The following is a 20,890-nucleotide window of genomic DNA, read 5'->3' on the forward strand; positions in this document are numbered from 1 at the left end:
GAATCATGGGTTTGGGGGAAAACTTAGCAACTTTCTAAATAAATGCAGTCCTGAGGAAAAAGTATTAATGCTAGGTGATATGAATGGATGGCTGAGATGAAATAATGTAGAAGTGATTAGGTCATTTAGAGTCCTTAGAAAACATGAGAGTGGTGATTGGCTAGCATTTGTTCAGAAAAAGGCCTATTTGTGATTTCTGAGGAGGAAATGACACTCTGAAAATGGCTCTGCAAAACGTGAAGCCAACAACCACAGCAGAATGACAACTGATGAATAAACTCGTTCTTTGATATTTCTTCTTCAAAGAGAGAACTTGAGATCACCCACAAATGCTCCAGACATCTGCTCCGCTCAAGGAGACTAAGACAGCAATGTGATGGGTTGAGAGCTCTGGAAAACAAGAAAAGAGTCACCTTGCTCAAGCCATAATTGGCAGCTTTGCAAGGACACTAAGATGACAAACTACTTTCTAATCATTTTCAGAAATTGTTTAATTGCTTTTTAGCAATTGGGGACCTTTGGATCAAACAGATTTTACACATTAGATCAGTTTTCCTAAAAACCTTAGCAAAAGAAGTTTTAACTACAAGTTCAAGAATTATATAAAATGGGGAGGGGGAATTACCAGCAAACGGTGAATAATTTCAGAAAGCTACAAATGAACTAAGTGGACTAAGCATAAATGAAATACGATTTTGGAATTAATTATAAAGAATCCTTCCCATAGGAAAATGCTTTTAATTTTTTTTCAAAATTGAATTTTTAAGATAAATAAGACTTTAAAAATTGGATACTAGAGAGAACTAAAAATTACAATGAAAAGAGAAATCTCAATTTCAACTTACAATTACAGAATGAAACAAAATTAATATTGGACACATTGACATATATTTTTGAACCATGGATGCAGAAGTTAATTTTAAGAGTGTCATTATAGAATGTGTTTAATAAGATGTTATGAAAGGTTTTACTTGACAAGATTGAGACTGAATTGAAAGTGGATTTAAAGATGACAAGCTACAAGAAGGATATGGAAAAAGATCTTACACTGGACATACAAAAGAACAACTGATCATCATAATTTGTTACTTGTATATCCATTTTAATTAAGAGAAACTCTGGATATTTTTCCTATGGATTTACAAAAGAGGTTTGTTAAAGTTTTAAAGAACTTTGTGAGAAGGGTCAAAGAAAAAAAATGAAATCACATTCCACGATGTTATTTGAAGGGACTAAAGATCAAGATCATTAGAAGTAAAATGAAGGAATAAAAATCAAAGCTGTCTTCTGGAATGTTTGATGAGTTCCTGGTCCAGCCTACTAGCACTTCCTGGTAATTTCTATTTAATTACTAACTAGATCCAACTCTGTTTAGCTTTTGGGGGATATCAGTCAAAATCAGATAGTTGCTACCATCTGCTACAACATAGATGGATCACATATATATCGGATGGGTTCCACTTACCTTTTCTACTGGTTTGCAACGGGACCGTGCATGCACACACTTCTGCACATGCACAGAAACTTCCTGATGACATCCGTGTCGGTGGGTGGAGCCTCCCACTGGTTTTACTACCGGTTCTTGTGAACCGGTCCGAACCGGGGCAACCCATCACTGATATGTATGTTCCCCCATTACCAACAAAATGTGAGTGAACAAGGCATGATATATCCATACTCCATATCCTCAAATGGTTGTCTCTTAGGTAGTACCAATCAAAAGGCACCATGCCACTATTCCATCTTTCTTTCCTTAATGCATTTTCTTTGGTAAAAAATAGTTGTAGGAAACATGGAAAACTGACTGATGGAAAATAACATCTTCACCTTCATAAAATTCTAACTGCACACTAAAAACATCATATGGAAATATTTCAACTGTGAATACAACACTAGACAAACCCCTTCTTCTCTTTCCCCTGAATTAACTACTACCCTCTGGGGATAGATCTGGCATAAAAATAAACTTTGAAAATATGAACCCAGACAAGTTCAGCTGTTTATAGTATCTTTCTTCCAGTTTTTGGCACTAGCTCCGCTCATGTTTGCATCTGTGATGGAATAATGATAAAAGATAGCTGTCAAAGATCTAATGAAATCCTGCTTTCATCAGTCTCTGTTGATGGTGACTGTCCATTTCTTTCTTGAACATTTTATGTCTCCCATTATCCTTCCTCATCTGTAATGTATGGATGATAATGCTTTCCAAGAAACCCATTGTAAGAACTGCTGTAGTATTACATGTGAGCTACTGATCTCTAGAAGTCAACATTGACTTGATAGCCCATAATCAAACAACATTGGAATGCATGATAAACACTTTCATGATCACTGCAAGTGAGTCCTCTTTTCACATTTAATGCACTTCATTGGTAGGTAAGGTTAGCTGAGGGTGATTCTTCCCAGTTTGTCCTGCTAAGACTTACTAAGCACTTGATGACAGCACTCTCTTATATACCTTTGTGGTGCATCCTGTAGTTTTAGGGGCACTAATTCCCAGCTAAGTACATATCGGTTTGTAGCCTGAATCACTTTAATAGCACAAAAACATGATTAATTAACACTAAAACAAAAACCAGACACATGTGACATTCCATATATATATATATGGAATATACTTTCCATATATATATATTCCTTCTCACCACAGCCGATTTTTTTTCCTCTCATGAGTGGAGCTAAGAAAGGTGAGAAATGGATAGTGCTAACAACGCTGCCGAGAGCAGAGAAAGAGTGCTCTCATTTAACTAGGGTGGTCTGGACTCAAGCTGTCCACTGAAAGCAGGATGCCATTGTGCTCTCCAGCCATGACATTTTTCTACCCTCTCACTACTATTCCCCACTCCGTATCAGGTTCCCTTATGGCATAACTCTTGTCCTCTTGGAGTATCAAGAAAAAAATGGGAGCCTAAATTTTGAGTTCTGGGATTTCCTTAAAAATCCACAGCAGAGCTATTGCCTTTGGTGCCATTGTGTAGGCTGACTTCCTGCAAGGATTGTGCCCCATGAGCTGTCATGGTCCATTTGCCAGGCCCCTGTTCTCCAGCACAGAGGTATAGACTTTCGCCATCAGTCAATGAACACTGTTGATTCCTATCGGGGCCTTCTAGTTCGGCACCGTTTAGGGAATGGTGCCTCTCACGCTGTACTGTGAATGGGAGGCGTGAGTGATGTGGGGTGCTGTGAGGGGAGGGCACCGGTGTTTCATCAATAAAGGTCGTAATCTCATCACGGAAGAAGCAAGCACTGGAGCCAGGTCCAGGTCCCCGAGCCATTCCGGCTTCTAGAAAATGCCGAAGTGTAGTGAACTCATCCTCAGGGGAACATCGACGGGGATGGTAGCTACGGAACTCTGGAGGCAGAAAACTGGAGGGTCCTCCATGTCTGTATGGAGCAGCCACCCGAATGTCATCCGATGAGGACCACTTGTGAAGGAAGGAAGGAGTTGAACGATGGGAGGAAAAGATATTGGTTTCATCGTGAGACATCCTCCGGGAGATAGGAACCTGAAAGGAAAGTCAGTGGAGAAACAGCAGCTGAAGAATATAGATTGTTCTCCATTGATAGAAATGTCCAATAGCTTAAACATTTTAGGAAGCATTTTAGGAAACATCTAAATGAAAGAAAGAAATCTGAACCACCTAGCATATTCCTCTCTTCTCTTTATATAACAAGTCCCAGATGGTTCACAGGCAGATGTCATAAGGGATACATGGTAAAGTATTTAAAGTAATTAAGTTTGAATTGTCTTTAATCAAATGTTAATAGTATGAAACTGAAAAGATTCTCAATTTGTTAATCAACCCAACGCCTTCCCACTAATTGGCTAGAATACCTGATGCAAAGATCAGGTTTACTTTTTTCTGTGCAGTTAGACTGCTAGGATATCTCTTTTCTCAGCTTCTCAAGATGGAGAGGATCAGAGAAGACTCCAGGCAGATATATTTGCTTTGAAATGTATGGTTATTTGAATTTCCCAATAGTTCTTTGTTTATGTGAGTATAACAAATAACATCCTCTGCTCATAATGCTGTTTTACAAAAAATGTAATTCCCATCCTGGTTCTCTCCCTTCCTCCCTCTTTCTCTCTCTCCCTCTCCCTCCCTCCCTCTCTCTCCCCCCTCCCTCTCTCTCCTATACATGCTTTCTTATACTATGTATTTGTGGAAATGGGGGGAAGTACCTTGTTGTACCACCATTCTCTAATGGTGTTTTTATTCAATATGTAGTTTAAAGGAATTTTAGAAAAATCCAGATGAAGATTTTTCTTCGGTGTTTTTTCAGATACTCTGGAATTTTAATCTTCCAATATGTTCAATAATTAGAGGAGCAGCTCCCCAGTTCAACTCAACGTTACATTTTTAAGTAGAGCGAATAAAGCTTCTACCGTATCTCCCTGCAGTGCTACATCAACCTCCAAATTGTTTTTCTCCCATGATGTTCCCTAAGCACACAAACATGAAGTATTGCATATACTATAGCTCAGCTGCTTGGAGAAAAATTGTGCCATATTCCTACAAGAGATGTAGAAACAGATGGGAAGGGGTGTGGATTACACAGTACGCATTTTTTTAAAAGCTCTATATTTAAATGTCCCCCTCCAGATGATTGTGAAAATGCACCCATAATTATCACATAGCAGTTTGGCATCAAACTGGGAATACTCTTTGATTGGTTAGTTACTAATGCCCCCTTATGAAACAACTAGCCTAGAAAACAGGTCAACTATGTACATTCATCAAACTAAGTTTAAATGCCTCTGTATTCTCAGAAATAATAAAGACCCATTTAGCTTTTAGCATGTCTCTAATTGTGAAGTAGATTCTGAATAAGAGTTGGAAGGGACCTCGGAGGTCATCCAGTCCAATCTCCTGCTCAAGCAGGAGACTCTATACCTTTCCATACAAATGGCTATCCATTGTCTTCCTAAAAAGCCTCCAGTAAATTGTAAAATCGAAAGCAGAATCCAGTTTTAGAGTTCAGGATCGATGCTGTGTGTTTTGAAATTCTACTAAGAAAAGATCTTCAGTTCAAATCTAATTAGCCATAACATCTATTAAGTGTCTTTGGGCCAGTCTCTCAATCTAATTTACCATATTAGCTTAACCTATTATAAAGAACAGGTGATAAACTTGTCCCCAAATACAAAGGATAGTGAGTTGTTGCAATACAGTACTTTGAATCTAAGAGAACATGGTTAGGCGACACTGACCTGTTATACATGGACTGACTCAGTCTAATAGAAGACCATATGCATATATTTAGAAGTGTAATTTATTTTACACTTATACAGCTGTGGTGGCACAGTGGTTAGAATGCAGTAACTAACTCACTGCTCACTCCAGGAGTTCAATTCTGAGCAGCTCAAAGTTGACTCAGACTTCCATCTTTCTGAGGTCAATAAAATGAGAACCCAGGTTGTTGGAGGCAATATGCTGACCAGTGGTGGGTTTCAGCCAATTCTGACCGGTTTTTGCGAACCTGTAAATACCACCTCTGCCTGGCCTCACCCCCAATATATTCGCTGTCCCCCAGTCTCCCAGCTGATCGGCTAAAAGAAAAAAATCAGGGCTCATTTTTCAGTGGGGAGATTGCTTGACAAAGAAGAAGAAGAAGAGGAAAAACCCCCCAAGATGCCATCACTTTAAATTGACAAGCCAAGAAGCAGCTGCTGGAAGGAGGTTTTTAGTTGCAGAAGTGACATTCAGCAGTTCATTTCTGGGTCAGCTGAACAACAAATTGGATAAGAGGAGGAATTCTTATATGGTTCTATGTTTTTGAAGTTTTGGAGTTTGTGCAACATGGGCTTTGTGTTTCTAAAAAGGTTTGGGTGATTTCCACTGTGAAATATCCTGCCTTGAATGAGTTTTCTGTCTGCTTGTAAATGGAGCCGAACTTCTGGCTTCCACTTTCTATTATCTCTAAGCACCTGTAGCTGTTTTTTTTCTTACGAAGTTTCCTTTATGCAGCTGGCAGGAATGTGGAATGAGCCTCAAGCAGGTTCCTTTGTTAGCAGCTTGATTTTTCCTTGCTTTTCTGGGAGCCTTTTCTTATGAGTAATATTTTAGTTGGGGAAATGAAAAGGGGGGAGTTTGATTCCTTCCCAGAGCAGGTTAGTGGGGTGGGGAGAGAATGGGGATTTTGCAATATCCTTCCCCTTTCACGCCCACCAAGCCATACCCACAGAACTGGTAGTAAAAAATTTTTAAACCCACCACTGATACTGACTGTGTAAACCGCTTAGATAGGTAAAACACTGTGAAGCGGTATATAAGTGCTTTTGCTATTGCTATTCTATCCTGTACTTTGTTTATGTGCGCATACTTTGCGTACAAAGCAATCCTTCTTCCTACTTTGCCCCACCATTGGAATCGTCAAGTAGACTGGGCTGAGACTGTCTGTTCCAAAGTCACCCAGTGACTTCCATAGTTGCAGATAGACTAAAATCTGCAGTTCAGTATTTTTACTAACAACGCTGGCTCTTTATTTATATGGTAGTTGTAATCAATTATCACTCAGAGCAGGAAGCTTACCTGCAAATAATGTACCCTGTCATGGGGCAACAGCATATGGTGCACTGGCAGCAGCTTAGCATCTCTAGGATCCTGCTTCATGGCTGTAGCACCATTGGCATTGAATCGCACCTTGCAGAACCTTCCATCTCCATAATCATCACCAGGGCCATCTATATAGGAGAACAAAAGAGCTTAAAAAACCCTTTCAGGCTCAAAGGTCTGTCCTCTTCACACCCCAATCCTCACCATAGAGAAAGCACATCTGCACATTGGCATGGCAGGGTATCATTTGAAAGTCATTGTGGCTCACTTCTCTTTCCCCTCCCTCCTCAATGCACCTTTATTTACTTTTGTATTTTGTATTTTATAATATTTTATAACATAATAAAAATGTTTTTTTTAAAAATCATCAAGGCTATGTTGTTGGTTTCTAAAAATATTTTACCCATCTAGGGTTCTAAGTCTGTATTGTACTGTACCAGTCCTGCACTTCACAGTACAGACCTGCATTTGTTAATAGCTTGCAATAAATAGCCCATGATATATTCCAATCTCTTTTTTAGTGCTGCTAAAAGGTACGCTATGTATGCAAGAGAGGTTGCTGAGAAACCTAAGCAATAAACAAGCTGGATTATGTTCAGTTCCTTGATTTCCTGCTTAAATGGCCATTTTTGGGTAGAAAGGTTGGAGGCAATTCTTGTCTCATTTGGTGCAAATGTGAATTTATTTTTCTACTAGGACTAATGCTGCAATCTATTCTATAATTTTACTGGATGTCCAAATCCAGCCTAAGAGCTGGTTGTGGAAGATGCCTATAAGGTCGGCATCATTCCTAACCTTTAATCAGCACATGTAACTCAGCAGTTTGGGGAAGGATCAAGGGATGAAGCTTCAGACAGAGGCAAAGGCCTACAATGTCCTGATCTGGTATTATTAAGTACCAGATTATAATACCAGCTATTAAGAAGTCCATAGACAGCATTTCTGCCTCCAGACTTGTAGTAATCTAGGAGTTGTTTAAGAGTATATAACTAATATATGGAGTTAAGAGCAAGATAGTTGACTCAGTATACAACTACCTGCAGGGTATGTGCTGGGGAAAAATGGAATAAGGGTTATGCCTTGAATGTGATTAGAATCACATTCTAGATTAGAATTCTAATGTTAGCTACCAAAAAAAGCACCTATGTAAATTTGATCTTTCAGATATTTTACCTGAATATTAGCTGATGTCATCTGATCAATTGATTTTCTACAATTTGATTTCAGTAACATGTTGTCATATATTGTAATGTTGAGAATGCCACAAATGGCAATGCTATCTTTTAAATTCCATCTTGGTATCTGACTGCTTATAATTGCAGAAACGGACTGGCCTCCAGGCTTCTAGGAATAAGGATTTACTCTCTACGCCTACTGCCTTCCTTTCCCTGTCCTGGATATGGAAATGACAGGGTTGGATAGGAAATCGATTGTGCATATCATGCTGAAGGGGACGAGTATAACGATTGCAATAACTCTTGCAAACTGTTAATAACATATTAATGTAGCCCTCATCCTTAAAACTAAGGGAAAGTAAGGAACTATTTTATATTCCTCTGTGGAACACATTGTAATTTTAGGAATTATTTAAGGTGGCACTCTGTGAGAATTAATACAGACACATAAACACCATATAAAATATGCAAATTTGCAACAGATAAAAAGATAGCTGCTCCTCTGATGAATCTCCTGACAGGATACTTAATTCTGGTTGCTGATCTCACACTTCACACCTTTGAAGCTTGTGATTATTCCCCCCTCTCCACAGTATGAGGCTTCCTCAATATATCATACAAAGACTGAAATGGGTAGGTTACTCACCATCTTCCCCATCATCTTCTGACATTATTGCTACACATTGTTCCCAGACAGTCCGGACGTCTGCCCGATAACGTTCACAAGACCAGATGAATGATGGGAGTAGCAGCGTCTGCACCATGGAGCACCAGAGCACTGCCAGCACCATCCAGGTGGGAGCAGTGTCATAGCGTAGGCTGAAGAAGCTGACCACCTAAAACAAGGAGAGATAAGAGTTGGTGTGGGTAAAATTCCACAGTTGGGATCCCTGTTCATGACAGAACACTCCAGAGACTATCAGAACATTTCCCAGACAGCTTTAACAGAAATGCTACTCGTGTTCTTTTAACATTCAGAGAACTGATAGACTTTGCAAATGGAATATTCTCAAAAAACTAATCAGTCGAATCAGTGAAAACACAGCTAAACATAAACAGGGATTGTGGCAAATGCAACCACCCTCAACACACTTTTAAAATCATTGCCTGTTTTCTACTCCAGCATTACAAGGGAAGGGAAATGCTCAGAAATACTTTCACCATATGCAGAAGCTGAAATTGTATGTCTGGAAAATAATTTCAGTATATATTGGCTATTATCTTACAACACATTACAGCATTTTTGTTATTTTTTTAAAGAAAACAATGCTAATTATTGCTATCATCAAGTAAACAGCAAGAGCTGATCAAGTGACATCAGCAAAGGGCCAGCATAATTGCCTTACAGAAAAGCCTAATAGCTCAGTTACTCTGGTCATACTCAGTTACTCTGGTTACTTTTTCTGCATTCTTTCTTTATGAAAGAAGCCTGCAGTTTTCATTTGTTCTGCTGGATTTAATCATTATCTCTATGGAGAAAATACTGTTTTCCCCATAGCATTTAAATAGCAATGTGTTGGTTGTTGCGAAAATTAAACAATTATGTGTTATTATCTCAAATGCACATGATTGCACAGAAGTTACAAGCACCAGTTAATACTTGTGACCTCACCGGATCAATGCCTAAAAATAATCTCCATGGATATCTATATCCTAAAAAATGCTTTTGATATTTTTAAAAAGTATTTTATATTATTCTAAAATTCCAATTAACAGTAGATCCATTTAGTAATGTTTCCTGTAAAGTTTGCTGCCATTTTTCTTTAATTATTTGCAGCTCTGTTATGCTGGATGAGAAAAAAAAATTCAGTAAATGTGAATTGTGAATGAAAATTCAAGAGATAAACTGAAATTGACAATTGCAATATTTTTAATTCTTACCACCCTCTTAAGAAGGAAGACCTTAACTTATTTCCTTTCACTGAAACATTGAGTGGTAAAGGAATTTTGTGCCGTGTTCTCTTAAAAGTGATCTGTAAAACCATGGCATAAAAAAAACACAATTCAGGTTTGTCTTGAAATTGTGGGGGGGGGGGACACACCACATCTTTAAAGGGTTATCTTTGCTCTATCTTTTGACTGTCTGGAATTTCCGAAAAACTGATAAGGAATATTTGGAGATAAATGCAGGGATACATGGAAAAACAACCCGTGCATTTAAAAACAGTCAGAAGTTCATAAAATAAAATTATAAATCACTTATTAAAACATTTAATTTAGAATGTTAGACCTTAAAACATCTTAAAGCAAATAATACTACATCCATGCAGTCTTCTTAGCAATATAACAGAAGTGAATTTCTACAGTTTTCTTCTGGGTTTTCTTTTCTTCTCCGTCTAACCAACAATCCTGGCATTGCCAGGCACTACCTCTGGCCAAATATTTATCTTCTGCCATCTGTCAAGGTTGGCTGAGTGCTGCCACCTGCTCAGATTTGTTTCAAATTAGCATTAGGATTTAGAATAGAGAAATTTCATTATTCCTATTGTTAAATAATTGCTGATCTAGCACATGTCAATCAGGTGGTCTAGCAATAAATATGGACTTTTATCTAACCCTGGTTTCTTGGACATATGTATAGAAATAAATAGCCCCCAAGATTCAAACATTTTTGTGCAGCATGAATGAAACCATCAAAATTGCAATAAGACTATATATCTCAAAAGACATATACATACAGTGGATTATCAATCCTTCCCATTAATTAATTAAGATATACTCTACAGCACTGCTGAGATGAGATCAGAATGGCGTTGAAGACATTAAAACAGATTAAGCACTTAACCACCCCCCAAAGTGTCCCAGAATATCTATATTTCCTTTCTATCTACCCATGACATCTATTTACTTATATAATAAAAAATAAATTACTTCACCCAGAACACAATTTTGATTAGAACATCCATTGATGCCGGATGACCTGTCTTCCATGGACAAGGCACCTGGGTACCACATGTGGTCCCAGAGTACCCAAAGCCTTGAGTGAAATCCCCAGATCTCTCCAGAGATGGCCACCAATTATAATTTTACAAGACAGAAAAATGTATCAAAAATGTAATATTAACTATTTTATTAATTTGCAGTGTTACTCCTGGCATACTCCTCAAAGCCATCCATGTATTACATAGTCGTCCACCACCATCCCGCCCGCCCTACTTGGTGTATAATTATAGGTTCCTTTTGAAATACTATTAAGGTGTTCGTTATTTCCTTAGTGTTGTGCATGGTTAAGAACTGGACCTAAGGACATAATCTATGACTGATATACACAGTCCCTGAAGATTATAAATGAATCAATCTATCTATCCATCCATCCATCCATCTATCATCTATCTTCTTAACCATCCATCTCTCTCAAATAGGGGCTCTGGGAGGTATACAATTTTTGCCAGGAATAGCTAATTTTAAAGAGATAATGAAAAATAACTTAGATTTGAAATATACTCCAAAATCCTCTTGTTAACATTCTAGTTCAGAATGTCAAATGTCTTTATTTCAGGAAATGTCTTTGTACATGCAAGGTGGGGAAAACTGCTCTGTTCAAGTGATTTTGGTTGTGTCAGTCCTAACAGAAATTAAGGATTCATAACTGGATTTATGCTTTCTAGAGACCCCCCAAAACAACAGGTCAAAAATAGGAAGGGATATTTCTTACCAAAATGGGTACACCAGTCAGCGTGTCATACAGAAAAACAATTGCACTGATGAGATTGGTCATCTGCATGGAAGTCTTTGCCGATTCAGATCCATCCAGTGATGATCTTCTTTTGCCTCTGACATCCTCTACTACAATGGCTGGCACATTGAAAGTGTTGTGAACTGAAGAAGGACAAGAAGAGGCATCTTCTGTTCTTTGGTGATGGCATCTATGATGCCTTTGGTGTGCCCATAAGGTCTGGTAGAAAGTAATACCCACACATACCAAGCCCATGACTATGCCTCCAAGAAGAAGCAAGCTGAAGCACACACCAAAGCCTAGCCCGATCTTACTGACAATAAACTGGCAGCCACTGGCATAATAACGCTCTCCATTGTTATGCCAGCCAATGGATGGCAAGGTAGAAAGGATGAAGGAGACCATCCAGATGCCCATCACGGCATGCAGAGCCTGCTTCTTGGCATTGCTCAGCCGGTAGTTGACTGGCCATCTTACCATCCACATACGGTGATAAGATAAAGAGGCCACGGTGAAGCATGTGGCCAAGGCCAATGTATAATAGGTAGAGACAAAGACCTTACAAATGCTTTCGTTCCAGTCATAGTCAGAAGATTCACGTCGCAGCTGTACCACGGCATAGGTTGTAAGTGGCACAGCAGCCATGAGAATGTGTGTCCCTGCCAGGAAGCAGAGCAGGAGCTCCAGGGGCTTGTGCTTCTGTTGCTTCGCTGTGATGCTCAAGATTATCCAGGAGTTGGCTAACAGCGCAAGAAGCCCACAAGCCAGCCACCAAAGTGAGTTAATGTGCAGAGTAGCTTTGGATAGTTCCTCCATGGAGCTGCTGTCGCCTCCACGATTCATTGTGCAGCCTCCTTCCAGGGATATGAATCCACACAGAAGAGAGAACCCAATGATTACTTCCGTGGCTATCTCCTAAACAGGAGAAGGCTGCAGAAAAAAAGTCTAGCTATTGCCATGAGGTGCATACAATGTCTTTCTTCACTCCTTGTTGTTCTTTTCACCTACATCCATCACTTTTTTTTATTACTGTACAGTGTTCTGATCCACATGTTTCTCTGACATGGTTCTGATCCATCTCTTTTTTCTTTTGATTATTTTCTCTTTTTTTAAGAAAAATATTTTTATTCCAGAAAAAATGATTTGTATAGAGCAAAAGCCATGACAACACAAAACTGAATTGCTCTTATTTGCTGTGAAGACACTGCTTTGTTTTCAAGGAAAGTTAGCATCTTCAATGAGTTGTAAGATTCCTATATTTTATTAAAAGGAAAGACCACTATTACTGAACAGCTTCTATATAAGGATATTAACTTATGTCTGTCCCACATGTTTTTTTGGGGGGGAAAAATTATAAGGTCCCTTGATGTTACATGTATTAAATTGCTGATCTGTATAATTGCTGATTTACTGTAGGCTTGGACAATAGTTTTTGGGCATGTTGTATATTTGTACTATTTGTTTTATTGTTTAGGTTACTGCTGCAATTTCCTTTAAAAAATTAAGCTGCCACCAAATATGTGTCAATTAACAATGCATCTGAAGAAAACTAAGTAAATAAAGGATTTTTATTTCCCAACTTTTCTTTTGTTGTTGCCTTGCTTTCTCTGTCTTCAAAAATTAACTTCTGTCAATAATTTCATTTGACATTGCCTCTCCAAGATGAATAAAAATTAATCAAAGGGTTCTTGGGGGACAGGGTTGGAAGAGTTCACTTGGAAGCAGGATGAAGTCTTGGCTGTTACAAGGCACCACTGAGCTGTTGATCAGAGAGCTCCCGAATGACTACACATGACCAACAACTTCCTTTGCTTTTCGGCCAGGCACTTGAGCTGGCTATCCACCAAACCTTGTCCTCCTGGTTTGGAATCCATAGATACCCAATCAACAGCTGCAAGAAAGGTTTTCATTGCCCCAAGTTCCTTGGCCAGTTAGAGTTTACAGAACCAGTTGTACTGTAAAAAGAAGAAAAAGGAAAAAATTTAAAAAAAGCACAGGAAGATACCTTTTGCCTGTCTATTCTCCTGCCCTCACGGAAACCATTCCAATTCATCCACCCACACAAATGAGTAGGTAATGGAGAAGAAAAACTGTTGTGTTACAACATTGGATCAATACAACACTGAAACCTACAGATTGAATTCAATCACATGTCAAGGCATAAGGATCAATTGTAATCTGCTTTTTGCACCCCAGGAAAATTCAAACCAAAACAGTTTTGTGAAAGCTTCTAGTGAAGCGGAAAAGCATCCTAACTTCTATTTCTTAAGTACTTCTCTCAATCTTCTCCTAGAGTCTGATAAGGCCCAACTATTCTTCTTCCTACTGTAAGACAAGGCAAGCTAGTAACAGAATAACAGAAATGAGAGGGACCTTGGAGATCTTGTAGTAAAACTCCCTGCTCAGGCAGGAAACCCTATACCCTGTGATGGCTAACCTATGCCACGTGTAGCCATATTGGTGGGCATGCGAGTTCAGCTCTGGCTAATTTTCGGGCCTTCTGGGCCCACTGGAAGTAGGGAAACAGGCCGTTTCTGGCCTCCGGAGAGCCTCCGGGGGGGGGAGGCCGTTTTCACCCTCCCCAGGGTCCTAGAAAGCCTCTGGAGCCTGGGGAGGGCGAAAAATGGGCTTACCATGCCCACTGTGCCAAAAACGTGGGAGCATGGGGGGGTTACATATGTTTGCGCGGGGGTGAGGCACATAGAATTATGGGTGTGGGCATGCACGCGCACAACCCCCCCCATGCTCCCCCCGCTTTTGGCATGCAATGGCAAAAAGATTAATCTTAAAAGTAGGAAAAAACCAGGAAAAAACAAATTATGGACTTGCCAACAGATAATAACATAAATAATGAAAGTCTGCTTAGTTTAGTTTTCTTACTAGTATCAAGTACAGCACTGAATATGGTATAAAAAGACAACCAAACGAATTAGAGGGCTAGGATATCTCTGCTACAGAGAAAGATTACATTGATTTTGGTTTCTAGAGAGATGTGACAGAGGTATATAATATCATGTATGATATAAAAATAAGCATAGCCAAATATCTGTATCTTTTTAAATATTATTACTTGGAGACCGTTAGGCTCAATAGAAGGAAACTCTTTTAAAAACTATTATCTGAATGTGATGATGGCCACTAATCTAGACATTTTTTAAAAAAAGTAGCTAGACAAATTGAATGAATATTTATTATTGTTTCTGTTCTGTCCCGAAGGCAGAATGCTTTAAATATTAGCTGCTGGGGAGTGACTGTGAAAAGAGAGCTATCACCTTCCTGTTTTTTTTTTAATGAGCATCTTGGAAGCAACTAGTTGACCTTTGTTTTTCATCTTAAAACCTACTTACTGTCAGTAAAATTGGCCTGCAGAGCAGTTGGCAATAAAAATAAAAAACAAAATTACAATTACAAAGTTTGCTAAAACACAAAACACAATTTAAAACCCACAAAAATAGCAGGTAATATAACTTCAGACAACTTCAGGTATAACTATCTCATTAACAATCTGAAAAGCAAAGTCCTAAGGGGGAAGTTTGACCCTTTCTTACAACAAACAGAAAGGGAGCTATCCAAACTTAGAGAGGGAAGAAATTCTAGAAATATGGTGCCACCATGGAGGAGGTCTTGACTGTGATTATTTTCAATCTGGTTTTAATCTGGAAATTAATGGACAATCAATGCGGTTTTGCCAGAGCAAACTTCATACAGTATACTTATACTATACTGTACAGTATATAGCAGGGGTCTCCAACTTTGGTCCCTTTAAGACTTGTGGACTTCAACTCCCAGAGTTTCTCAGCCAGCAAGGCTGGTTGAGGGACTCTGGGGATTGAAGTCTACAAGTCTTTAAGGGACCAAGGTTGGAGACCCCTGCTATATAGTATACTTCATACAGTATAATTAAGCTCCTGACTAGACTGGCCACCATATTCTGGATCTGCTACAATTTCTGAATTTCCTTCAAGGAAATTCCCACCTAGAGTACATTTTAATAATCTAACTGAAGATAAACAATTAATGGATAGGAACCAGATGAGATCAGGAAGGGATATAGAGCCGGGGTCTCCAACCTTGGCAACTTTAAGCCTGGCAGACTTCAACTCCCAGAATTCCCCAACCAGCAAAGCTGGCTGGGGAATTCTGGGAGTTGAAGTTCTCTAGGCTTAAAGTTGCCAACGTTGGAGACCCCTGATATAGAGAATAAATCAAACATAGCTGCTATAGATGCTCTTCATCACAGCACTGACAAAGGCGAGAAAGAACAATAGAAGTTCAAACAGCATTCCCCAAATTGCATACATGAAATAGCACCACATACAAAGGCAGGCTTCCAGAAAGAACCAGTGGTGATCTTCTCTCCTAAGGTCATTTGAATGATCTGTCTTAAGCATTTGAATATCATTGTCATAGATTATCCCATGGCATTTGCGGGTGGAGAAGAACTTTAAACTACTGCAGAACAATTCTTTATTTTAATAAAAGAGAATATATGTAGCTCAGGGTTCAAATGAGAGGTCCTTAGTGCTCTCTAAGCTTGATCGTTTTCTTGAAGACATTTCATTACGTAGTCTGCAATAAAACAACCAAGTTCAGAGAGCACCAAGGTAGGACCCCTCAACTCTGCCTTCCTCCTTACTTTTGAAGCTAATGCAACCTGCCTCCCAATTGATGTTTGTGACCCACACACAACCAGCAGCTTGTGGTTCTGCCAAGTCATTTACTCCTCAAGTAGCAGAAGCCACTTCAATTAAAACTTTCATTTCATAAATTCTCAGTGCCCACATGCTGTTCCTATCCCAAGCTCCCATGATGATGGTGCTACTATTTCTCAGGCCTGCTGATCGTTCTCATTCCAGCTCAGCTCTTGCAAGCTGCATTCTGTCTTAGGTATTGCCCACAATTAGGTATTTGTCCTATTTATTTATTGGATGGAAAACATCCTTCAACTAAATTCTTTCCCTGACCTTAATGTTTTTGATTCAGGACATGGACTGGAGCAAGAAAGAAGGGAGTAGAGACACTTTCCTAGGGTTATAGCTTTGTTGGAGACATCTCTCTCTCTCTCTCTCTCTCTCTCTCTCTCTCTCTCTCTCCCCCTCCCTCCCCCCTCTGTCTCCCTTCTCCCTCTCTCCCCTCCTTTTCCCTCTCCAAATTTGTTTTCCCCAAAATAGATAGCAATCCATTTACAATCTACCATGCAAATAGACATGAACTTGAGAATTACAACATGAACTGCTCATAATCAAACATCTTAAAGGTTAATTTTAAAATGCTGCCTTCAATCTACTTGCTGGTTTTCATTACTATTGCTACCAGTAATATTTGGTCAGGAGCTCTGCTGGATCAGGCCTAGTTCCTCTAGGAAGCATTCAGTCTCGCACAACAGCCCACCAAATGGATCTCAGGAGCCTGCAAATAGAAGATGGAGACAACCTCCTTTCGCATTGTTACTTGTGTGTTCCCAGTTAGTATCATACAGGCAATAATTTCTCTCTTCTTGTATTACCAGGATCGATAACTTTTCCAATTATTATGGGTCCAGCATCACACCATTTTCAAGTGTCGTTAAAGTCTATATTTAGCTAGGGTAGCCCATGTATCTGCTATTCACATGTAATGCCAATAAATATTTGAGTTATCTTTAGTTCTGGGGCTATTTTGCACAGTCTTCCAAAACGACAAAGCTTTCATTAAATACAGACTTACAAGCGTAGCTTTCATGCTGATGTTTCCTACAACTTGGCCAAAATTGTTATATGCTCTAGATCTCCTGCCTTTTCCACCTTCATGCACGGGATATGGTTGCCTCCTGGTTTCCAGCAAGGCTTCTGCCGGCGATTACCCGCCCCATGCTTCCTGTTAAATGCCACCTCCCACTATCCTAGCCGTATTTCCAGATGGGAACTTTTTTGTGACTAGGGAAACAAGTCGCTCACAGGCTTCTGACTGAAGGGGAAGATGCAGGAAAATGAGGGGGAACAAGGCACAGAAATGGGGAGGGCGGAGATGAACAAGGGAGCTTAATAAGGTTAGACTTGAGGCCCTGCTGCTCCTCTTCCTCCCCAAGTCTTAGGAAAAGGAAGGCAGTAAAAATGAAAAGGTTCCTCCCATCCATCTCTCATTCCCCAGTGCCTTAGCCTTTGATCTTACCCTTAAGCAAAGTGCAACTGCCCGTGGCCTCCAAGAAGTTGCTATGGCACTAGGCCTAGGCAGAGGGAGGTCTGAGCTGAGAGAAAATTAAAAGGGTTGAGTCTGGGAGTCCGTTCCCCCACCCCCTTTCTTTTTTTGCCCTTTCCTGCTGACCAGGAGCTCTGAGGTCGAGCAAAGAAGGGAGCAACGCCAAGGCAAGAAGGAGGAAGGTTAAGTTAGGGACAGGGGAGCTTGGGGTCCTTATGGCAGACACTCGGCTTCCTCGGTAGGGCTAGAGAGGATCAAGTCAAGCGCTGCCCCATCCCCAGCTTGGGCAGGCAGGGCAAAAGAAAAGGACCCGCGGGCAGCTAAGAACGCAAAGGCGAGCGGGAGGAGACAGTCGCCATGCACAGACCGCCGCGCCGGTTAAGGCCATCGTACCGCCACCGCCAGCCGCCCCTTCCCGCGCTTAGCCCGGCTCGGCGAGGCTGGAGGAAAGCAGGCAGCCGAGCGAAGGGACCCATCTTACCTCTTGCCGCTGCTGCTGCCATGGCGACCGGAGCATCCTTTGCTGCTTCTGCTACCGCCGCCGGGAGCAGCTCTCTCGTTTGCTCTCCGCGCCGCCTGCCGCCGTCCGCCTCCCACCCCGAAGCGACGGCAGCCACGTCAGGGCAGAGAGGTAGCCCGCGGCAGCCGGCGGGAGGACAGCAGCGGCCGAGCAAAGGCAGCTGGGACTCTCTTCCCCCAGCGACGGAGACGGAAAAGGGCGCTCACCCACCGCCGGCGGCGGCGGCGGCTTCTTTAATGGCTGCGGCCCGGCCCCACCGCCTCTGCCAGTGCGTGCGCGCCTGTCCCCCTTCCTTCGCGTCCCTCCTCCCGCCGTCTCCCCCAGGAGGTGGCAGCTTTCCCGCCGTTGTGGGCTACTCGGGGATTTGGTCCCTACGGGACAAAAGAAGGGGAAAGCGGGGAAGGGAGCATTCCAGGCCGGGCCTGCCCCTCCGTGTCCAAAGACGAGGGGCTGGGCCTGGGCTGGGCCTGGGCTGGGCCGGGCGGGCCAACAGGTGGTTTGCAGCCTGCAGGTGGAAGAGGAAGACGGGGAGGCTCGTGGGCAGGCGAGAGAGCATAGTTAAGACTCGGGCTGTCTGCACCTTGCTGGAGTCTGCAGTAAAGAGCCGGGGTAAAGTTGTGTGGATCCACGTGTTCTCTGCATGGTGACCTCGGTTCAGGCTTTCTCCCAGTGATCCACCGTTGACAAAAGTAGCTTGGGGAAAACGAACACTTTTGGTTGGAAGGGCTGCTCCAAGAGATACCCTCTTCCTTCGGTCCTAGTTGTTTTTCAGCTCTTCATGGGTTCATAGGTCTCCTCCAAGTAAGCAGGCCAGGAATTAGCAAGCAGGGGACCTTTAGGACATACCTACTAGTCAGTCAATCAAGATTGGCTGCAGCTTGTCTGGATGAAGAACCGGAAACTGATAAAACTGGATTTCCCGTAGTGTAATGCATAGAATGGATCTTGTGTGTATTTGTGTGTAAATGATTTTTTTGGAAGTTCTAACTTTGTGGCCATCTACAGATAGAAAGAGACTTTGTTAAGGTGATCAGAGATGGTGACTGAAACGCAAGATTTTTAAGGAGATATGCAGTGTGTTTCTACAAGAGGAAGTGAGCATCTTCGACAGGATGGTGTTTATAGGAATCTAAAATGTCATGCATCGTAGGACTGCAATGAAATGTAGTCAGTGAGAAAAGCTGTAGGTGAATTATGATTTTCAAATCATTCCAAGATTTATTTGCATGTGGAGCAGATGAACACTTGTGGCATTCTATTGATAAGCTGTTGCTCATCCTTCTAGCCCTTTTATTGTGGCTCTGGAGTCTCATGCAGTTACTGTGTGATGGTAGTATTGTGTTTAGGCAAAAATAAACAGTAAAATACATGAGTGAAGCATCCAAAATGCATCATATAATATTTGATTTAAAGAAAGGAGGTGAAGACAATGATAAAATATGGCCTTCTTTCTTCAGCTAGCTCATTCTATCATCTTCATATTTCCTGAGGTTCTTGGATGTGAACCCTTCCCAACCCATTTGTATGGGGAAATCTCTGAAAATGTGATGACTTTTTAAAAGGATTTGTTAGCCAGTTATTACAGCGTTTCTGAACATTCTGGCATGTTACAGATAAGATTTGATAGAGCAATGCCACTCCTCCCCTTTTCAGGACTTGAACTCTGGCCAGGCAGATTTCAGTTTGAACTATATAACCCTAATTTGGCCCTGAGTAATAAGCAGAGGAACAAATTCCAGTATTTTTATTTCCACTACAACGAAGTGGTACACCTAACAAATATTTGTACATCTAATTCAGCAAATACAGTACAATAGCTATGTATGGTCTAATTCAGAATTAAATTTAACCTAAACCTATATTGATAACATTCAGTTATTTGGCCAATATGTCAATTTATAACAATGTGCATCTGTGCATATACACAAGCAGGATATAAACTACTTCCCTAGGCACATATGTCTGAGGTCAGCACCATTCTTTCATCCTCCCCACAACACCGAAAGTTCTGGTAATTTTCATATTTCAGTTGTCTCAGGTCCACAAGAAATGTGACCATATTTTAAAAGCACTTTTTATCTAGTGACAGGGCTGGCAGAGGATTTTTGCCTCATTGCTATTCCTTTGATCTTTCACTGGCAGCCAAAGTGATTTGGTCTCCTTTCTCCCTTGCTATTCCTGGCAACTCTGTACTGCAGCTTCACTATTAACCTCCTTAGGTTTGTTTACATGTTGTTTACATGTTGTTCATTCTGCTTCCAGACTACAAATCCACCAAAATAAAGGCTGAAGATGAGAATGGATGGGATTGGGTTGAGATGGGGCATTATCTGTCTACCATTTTTTGAGTTTCCCTGTTGACCTGCCAGGAAAGGGCTGGTCAGCTCAAAGGGGGACCTTTTAGGTACTGATGGTGTCTCAAAACAGGTGACTCAGGAGGAGGAATTAGAGGTGCTCCCTAATTACATCTATTTGTCCCATCAGGTTCAGCAGGAGGGGCATTTTGTCAATCTTGTCAGCCGGGGATTGTCTTTTGGTGGAACTCAAGAAAGGGACCTTTTCTGCCATGACATTATCCCTCTGGAGATCTGATTATCCCAGTCCTTCTGGCTTTTCTCAAGGCCCTGAAGATACAGTTTTGCCAGTGGGGCCTGGAGACATGGAATTGTGATGGCACTGATAAGTAGTTTTACAGGTTGTTTTGATTAATGGGATTATGGCCTGTGAGTTTCATGCTTTTTATAATGCTTTCATATAATTTTCTTCTTGTTTTTAAATTGTTTCA

At 40.9% G+C, this 20,890-nt stretch overlaps 1 protein-coding gene across 1 annotated transcript; it reads right to left on the reverse strand.

The window, feature by feature from the left end:
* Positions 1–793: 793 nt before the first annotated feature.
* Positions 794–18,212, reverse strand: GPR162 (G protein-coupled receptor 162). The gene is made up of 5 exons (XM_058170229.1): positions 18,067–18,212; positions 11,388–13,363; positions 8,379–8,568; positions 6,534–6,685; positions 794–3,506 (listed from the first exon to the last, which is right to left on the reverse strand). The coding sequence occupies exons 2-5, from the start codon at positions 12,249–12,251 to the stop codon at positions 2,934–2,936; spliced, it is 1,779 nt and encodes a 592-aa protein (XP_058026212.1). The 5' UTR covers positions 12,252–13,363; positions 18,067–18,212; the 3' UTR covers positions 794–2,933.
* Between the last annotated feature and the right edge of the window lie 2,678 nt (positions 18,213–20,890).

The sequence above is a fragment of the Ahaetulla prasina genome, chromosome 2 (genome assembly GCF_028640845.1).
Source record: "Ahaetulla prasina isolate Xishuangbanna chromosome 2, ASM2864084v1, whole genome shotgun sequence".
Taxonomy (NCBI): domain Eukaryota; kingdom Metazoa; phylum Chordata; class Lepidosauria; order Squamata; family Colubridae; genus Ahaetulla; species Ahaetulla prasina.